Source organism: Poecilia latipinna, unplaced genomic scaffold, assembly GCF_001443285.1.
Source record: "Poecilia latipinna isolate Pla-1442-1.1 unplaced genomic scaffold, P_latipinna-1.0 Scaffold1895, whole genome shotgun sequence".
NCBI classification, from domain to species: Eukaryota; Metazoa; Chordata; class Actinopteri; order Cyprinodontiformes; family Poeciliidae; genus Poecilia; species Poecilia latipinna.
Window position 1 is genome coordinate 119,584 of NW_015114511.1, and position 7,724 is coordinate 127,307.

The 7,724-nt window shown below is 35.4% G+C and overlaps 1 protein-coding gene across 1 annotated transcript; it reads left to right on the forward strand.

Moving 5' to 3' along the window:
- The first annotated feature begins 845 nt into the window (after window positions 1-845).
- LOC106935020 (transmembrane protein 33-like) lies at window positions 846-5,806 on the forward strand. Its single transcript, XM_015015250.1, has 8 exons — window positions 846-954; window positions 1,621-1,687; window positions 2,451-2,545; window positions 2,641-2,828; window positions 3,034-3,101; window positions 3,385-3,518; window positions 4,290-4,373; window positions 4,912-5,806. Exons 2-8 carry the CDS (start codon window positions 1,640-1,642, stop codon window positions 5,039-5,041), a joined length of 747 nt encoding a protein of 248 aa, XP_014870736.1. The 5' UTR covers window positions 846-954; window positions 1,621-1,639; the 3' UTR covers window positions 5,042-5,806.
- Window positions 5,807-7,724: the final 1,918 nt, after the last annotated feature.

The window sequence follows — 7,724 nt, forward strand, 5'->3', positions numbered from 1 at the left end:
GAAAAAGACGTGTAAATATATACAAAAGCTTAACCAAGTAGGTGATTGTATTGTTTGGTGATAATGGCGTAGGAAATCCTTTATCGTGGGAATATGGTTTTGGAATAGCATGAAGTAGAATGAAGCTGAAAGAGGGAGGGCAGTTGGCGCAGGCGCACTCTTGAGAGTGTGGTGAACGTCATGCGCACGAACTCTAGCTTTGCAACAAAATCATCACAGTGCACAATCATTGCCTTCAATATTTTATCTCCACAGTGACATTTTTCCAAAACCATTTCAGTTTCCATCCATTCACTAGAAATTATTAATTTCAAGCTTTTAAAAATGATTAAAAAAAATTTCAGGGTGAAATAATAACGAGAATTTCTATTAATTTTAAAAACAATTATTGTGTGAATAAGTGTAAATTAAATGCAAGTTTTCTTGATTTAAATTTAATGAAATAAATGAATCCATTAAATTAATTCAAGTCATCATAATGAACATAAATATTGGCTTTGAAACATCAGTCTTTGTGCAATTAATATATGTAATGTATTTTACTTAATGACTTACAGAAATAAACCGATTTTTCAGTATTCTAATTTATTGAATGCTACTGGCTACGTTGGACATACTTTTTAGTATATCGACATAACTGTGAAAAAAAAAACATGAGTACCGTTTTTTAACTGAATAATAAAATAAGCAGATATTTTTTAGGTAACATGAGTTTTATTTTGAAGATGAACCGGTATTATTAACTCCGTGATCGCTTTGACTCGTAACAGAGTTCACCACCAGAGGGCAATGTTCTCTGAAACTACTTATGCGGCACTAAAATATCGCGAGATGTGGCTCTGCTTTATCATTTCAGAAGGTCAGCTGATCATTTACTACACACAGGAGTGACGAGCGTAGATCTGCATGACACGGAAATATTCGACGCTGTGACCGGCTTTATTAGATCCACATGTAAGATCAAAAATATATTTTTAAGCTCTATCCAAACATGTTTGAACATCCCGGGCAACTTAAAAATATTTCGTAGTCAAAGTAACGTGACTGCCGGTGGTAAGTAGGTGCTACTTGGCTAGCGTTAGCTGAAACCTTACAACGAAGCCAACAGAATATTCTAGACCATCTTCTGCTACCGTTAGCTACAGATGATAAATGGGCATATACTGTTGGCAGATTTTATTTTTAGAAGCCCTAACGTGGTGTATTTTCTGTGCTTGTTTTATTCATACCTTTACTACTGAAACTATTTAAAGGCATTTCGGCCGGTTACCGAGATTGATAGCTCATCCACAGTTCATATCAAACGCAATTAGCAGTGATTAGTTCTTATGTATGTCCTGGTGATTACCACGAATAGCCTTTCCTTTCAAGGTGCCCTCCAGATATGTGTGTGTTCATTTTTACATACTGTCACTTTTGGTTGAATTATATTTAACAGTTTGTAAAAGAAGTGGCCAGTTGTGATGCATAATGATTGATCATTTTAAGAATACAAAAGTAACATCTATGATCATTTAAAATATGAGCTCAATTAAAGAATGGTAATTAATAATTGTCAAATAATGTCACGGTTTGACTCCAAGGAATTTCTTATGTATATATATTTTTTCTTTTCAATAGAGCAACTTTACCCTGAAATATGGCAGACAATAACCAGGCAAACCCTCCTCCCCAGCTGGGGCCTTTGGTGAGTTGGTTGTTTATAATCTCTCTCTCTCTTTTTGCCATTTTAAAATTAAGAGCATTATGTAATAACTGAAATCCTGGGGTAGTTTAATTGCCCTATTACTGTTCTTCTTTTATAGTTTAATTTTAATTGTTATGGATCATTTTCCTTATCCTTAAGTGTCTTTGTAATAATCAAATGCTGAAAGACTTATTGAAAGAAGCTTTTGGTAGAAATGTAGCTTAAATAAATCCACTCTCAGAATAAGCAAACTCTTCTACAGCAGAGCCACAACTCCACAAAAAATTATCATTAAAATGGATACATGCACATGTACTGACGCATGTAAGGAGCTAGTCTTATGTGTAGATTATTGGCCAATTAATACATTCTGGTAAGCGGCATGGCACAATATGCTATAGCACAATAACCCTCAAATCGAAAAGGAGCAGAAACGTTGAAGCTTTCCGTGACAAGAAAGAAAAGCTGAAAACCTCTCACCAAATATTAAAAACAAATTAAAAGCACTGTAGCAATGTAGATACAGAGGAAAATTAGTCAGGAACAATAGGGTCAAAAATTCATTTGTTCCCTGTCCAAAACTGTTCATAAGTTCTTCTGATTTTTGCTTTATAGCCTTTTTTTTAAGTTGTACTTTCTTGAACAATGACAATAAAGGATTCTTACTCTTTTGAGATTAATTCATCTTACTGAGATGATCAATTCAATGATCATCTCAGACGTGTGTTTATTTTAAAGTCATGCATATGTTTATTCCCCACAGCAATTCTTAATGAGCAGTAAGCTGGAAACAGCGATGTGGCTTTCCCGTCTCTTCACAGTCTACTGCTCTGTAATGTTTATTCTGCCAATTCTGGGGTGAGTTCACCTTGTCGCTTTATACCACAGTTCAGCAGTTTCAGCACAAAGCCAGCATCACTAAAACATCTTTCTGTCTCTTTTTGTGATTTCAGGCCTCACGCAGCAGCAAACTTTTATCAAAGAGCCTTGTTAGCTAATGCCCTCACCAGCGCCCTCCGTTTACACCAGAGACTTCCACGCTTTCAGCTCAGCAGAGCGTTTTTGGCCCAAGCTCTGCAAGAGGACAGCTGTCATTACCTGCTGTACTCTCTAATCCTGGTCAACTCCTACCCCATCACAAGTATCCTTCACTTCACGTGGTTTTCATATCAGATTTCCAGCAAGATTATGTTATTTTATGGTTTAATTTTTAGTAATTGCCATGAGTTGTTCCTTTTGCATTAATTTAAGCCATTTTAGCATATCACATCACTATATTTATTACATTTATTAACATTTCTGAGTGACATGAGGAGCTTTAGTTTGGTCCTTAACTTTATGTTCAGTGAGCATCTTCCCAGTTTTCTTGTTTTCTTTACTTCATGCAACCACCTACACAAAGAAAGTTCTTGATGTGAGTATATATTATTAATCAACTGCATCTAATATGACTAAAAATGTTTTGTCCAAACACATTAGAATGCTGAAATGGGCTATTAGAAGCAGTCAAATTGAGTTTTTTCTGTCTATTCCAGCAGCCGTTGTTTGGAGATGCAAATTTCATAAAAATATAAAGTAATAACTAGAATTGTGATTGGTTTTGTATTTACTCAAGGTAAACTCTGTGCCCAAATAAAAGCAAATTGTTGCACAGCTTTGTCAACAGAGCTTGACTTTTTGTTTCTTATAAACTACAGTCTATGGGTCCAGGCAGCTTGATGTTCATCAGAAACCTTCTCGACCGACTAACGGCCAACCAGCAGAACATCCTGAAGTTTATTGCTTGCAATGAAATCTTCTTAATGCCGGCTACTGTTTTCATGCTCTTCAGGTATGTTTCCAACTTAACTGATGTTATTGTTGCTATAAGACAAAGCAAAACCTGACCTTAGTCATATGTGTAAATATTTCATGTAATATGTCAAATTGTATCACATTATACCAGGTTTCCTGTTGATTTTGATTGTAATTTAGGTAGGAAATGCACTGATACACAATATATTTATTGTTTATTTATGAGTCCATTCAGATTTTGAAACTTTAAGACAAACACATGCAATCACACATAAGATATGTGTGATTGAAATCACTTCTTTTTTTTTTTTTGTAAAGTGCCTCATGTAAATTTCCTCAACAGACATGTTGTGAATTGATGTTACATGTTGTTTGAGTTTTATGACCTGCTGGTTTTGAATTTAGATCTTCTTGAAGGCAGCTGTAACTCTGACTGCATGTCGCTGCAGTGAAGCCCCACAAACAAAAATATTGCTCTGTGCTCTCACAGCCCCATTTTAAAATGGGCCTCTTCAGTACATAAGAGTGTGATTTGTAACAAAGCTGCACACAGCAACTGCATTTATTCAGATTATGATTTTTTTTATATTAATTTGTATTCTCAAGGAACCAACAGTGATTAAAATAGTACAAGTAACAATCCTGATGAAAGTCACTTTTGGAGGTTCCTAGACATCATTAAGTAGAATTTATTGGAAAAATAAATCAAAATTCTTATCACAGTAAGGTATTTTTCAAATAAGTGACATAATAAACCCTAATGCACTTGTATAAAACTTGTGACTGAAGTTAATTGTGTCTTCAACAGTGGTCAGGGGAGCTTGTTGCTGCCTTTTATCTACTACCGCTTCCTCACACTGCGCTACACATCCAGAAGAAACCCATACTGCCGGTAAGGTGTTAAATATTATAATATATATCAGAAGAAGGATCAAAACGTGATTTTTCATGTGTATATGGTGAATTTATTTCTGCTAACTCCCATAGGTTATAGATAAATGTACATTTTATTTGCTCTTTCTTACCAAAACCTTTTAAATATGCATATAACCTTTATGCATATTATCCAACAGTTCATACAGTGAGTGTTTGCTTTAAATTCAGTATTGGATTATTCCTTCTCTGCATGTAGTTTGTGTGATGGTGTCACATTAGTGTCTACAAATATACTTTGACATAGAGTGAAATTCTTGGTCAACTCAATTGTTGCGAGATGGCCAGGTAAAAAAATAAATAAATGACTGAATCATCACATCTCTGTCACCACATTTATAGCAGGAAAACACAATATTTTTTGATGGTGTTCTGAGCTGCTATGCAGTGTAAATAAATATACCACCAACCTCAACTAAGGAGGAATATTTAGTCATTTGTTTTTCTTTAATGACACATTTCAGATTTATTATTCTAACATGATTTTCCCTCTGTAGCACCTTGTTCACTGAGCTGCGAATTCTTCTGGAGCACTTCATCATGAAACCTTCTTGTCCTGCTTTTTTGAGGAGGATGTGCCTCAGCAGCATCGCCTTCATCAGCCGCCTCGCCCCCACAGGGGTCTGATTAGACTACGCAGATGTTGTTTCATTTTAGTTTTTCAGCCATTTGCGATGTGACTTAAAATTATGAAGGGGGCAGACATTGCCATCAGTGGAAGAAACCTTTTTTTGAATGTCAACTTTACTGTCTGACCTCCCTTTTTTACCTGTACATTGAAGACAAACCTATAAAGCACTGAAATCTGATAGTGATATTTCTGTTTTTGTTGGCTGATCAGAGCACAGCAGATATCAGCTGCACTCTGCATGTTTTGGCAGGTTTATTTTCTTTCATGTCATTATTTATTCATAAAAATGTTTATTCTGTGATGGAAAAATAACATTCTAAGATTATAGAGACTTGAAGCATGAATATGTTTTTATTAAAGAAATGTTTTTTTGGTTTTATTTGTCAATAATTATGAAATGTCTGAATGCCTCACCTTCAACGTTTTCCTTCTATGTTGTCAAATAAGTTTCATTAACATCCATAATTATTTTACTAGGTTGTCTGATGGATGTTTAGCTGAGAAGATATCTGCTGTATTTTTAAAAATATTTTATGGTACGACAGTTTTTGCTGTCAGTTATGTATGATATAATTTGCACAATGCATGTCATCCTTACATTGTTTCTCAGTTTTTATCACAGCTCTGAACTTTTTTAACTCAATGATGTTGCGGTAGGTTTCCTCCTCAAATGCCTGTTTTTCTTTACATTTTATGTGCTTCTATGCCTAAGGAGACACCACATTTTTATGACAAGAATAAAGTTATCTCTTAAAAAAAAATTCTAAAATATTAACTATTTTGAATTCCATTAACTTCTCAACTTAATGGCTACGAGATTTTAATCAGTGACTAGAACACACTGCATTTCTTTAAGAGTTTCTATGCAGTTTGTTTTCCAGTAAATTAGAATATTGAAAAATATTTTCCCTTCTAATCCAAAATGTTAATCTTCTATTATGTAGATTAATTACACAATAACCCTAACCCAACACTCAGGTTTTCAAAAATGTTGAATATTGCACAGTACTTTAGAACAAAAAATGGAATTTTTGAAGAATTGCTGGAATTGAGGATTTAAAGAAGTCTTGATTTATGTATTGGCATTGTTGGCTTTCCTCTCTTAGCATAGATTTACTATGATTTTGGTCAGGTCACATTGGTGCCTAACTAAGTACGGATACATGGTCATTACACCAGGAGTTGGTAGTTTAAGCATAATGAGCAGACTTGTGTTAATCCCTGCTGGCAAATGAAATACTCATCCATGAGTCTTGTCAGCAGAGGGCAGCAAGAATATCTCTAAAATTTCCTCTTATCCCCGAATTTGAACATTCCTCTCTTAATATAAAGCAGGGGTGTCCAAAGTCAGTCTGGCATCCTGCATTTTTTAGTTCTCTCCCTGGTAGTAACAACCTTTTCAGCATGTCAGTGTTCCTCTTTGGCCTCTAATGAGCCATCATTGGATCCAGGTGCGTTAAACCAGGGACCGGCCCTCGAGGACCGACTTTGGGCACCCCTGATATAAAGCAACGAGGCTTCTGTGACCCCAAATGATGTAACCAAACTAGCTTGATTTTCATATGAAATGAATTTCTTAGTTAATTTTCTTGGATTTGAAAAGATGACTGTGGGCCTCTCAGCAGCAGTAAAGTCTTTTCTGTCCTCATGCCAAAAAAGTTCGAATTAAAAATGACTTGGATTAGACGGTTCAATTTTAACTTTTGTGGTAAGGTTGCTCAACGTTCATATGCTACAGAACTCCTTGGGGTGACATGTAAAAGCTGGATTCAAACGTAAGGAGACTGGAACCAATCAGCATTCGGCGTCATTTTCACCCGCTCTACTTTTATCCAATTAAATCACAGCTTGGTGAAAGGAAGTCAATGTTGCCGTGGCAACAAGAGTTTGATTTATACAGTTCGCCGTGGAAGATTTATCTTCAATTTTGTCGGTGGCCGAATCTCACATTTATCGCTAACAGAGATAATGTTTATTGTAGGTTGTTTTATGTTGCTCATTCGGTGTCTTTATAGTTCGTTTGTACTCACTGACTGAGACAGATGGCGGCTGATTTAATCGTGTTAGTCAATTAGCTTGCTAGCTAACGTTAGCACGTCGAGCTAATCTCTTCGCTGAAAGTAATCCCAGCCTTGAATGGCTTCTTCGTTCTCTTGTCATTCAGCTTGAAAGAAGCAATCTGAACTACTTTTAGAAGTCAAGCAAACAATTTTCTTGGTGGAAAAACAGCTGGAATATTATCTAAAATACATTGAAATTAAAAGAAGATGGAGCTCCACCTACATAGACTTGATTATACTCAGGTAACGACACCATTTAATAGTCGCTGTTTTTGCCTTGCTACATTTAGAGTAGTTTTAGTTGCTGCTGAACTAAAATTAATCAATGTTACGTTACATGTCTGCTCTAGGTTGGTGTGACATCCCAGAAAACTATGAGGTTACTTCCAGCGTTGGGAAAAAAATCAACCCAAAAGGTAATATTACCTAAGACCACTGCCACATGTAATTGGAAACCTTTGAAAAACAGTTTCACTTTCAATGTGACCAAGGTTTAATACATTTAGTTAGTAAAATTTATTTGATAAAAAGTAACAATAACAATATAAGATTTATTTGGACTTTGGAAGTTTTCTTACTTGGAGCTATCTGTGGAGTTTGTAAGTCAAGTTGTGTCTCC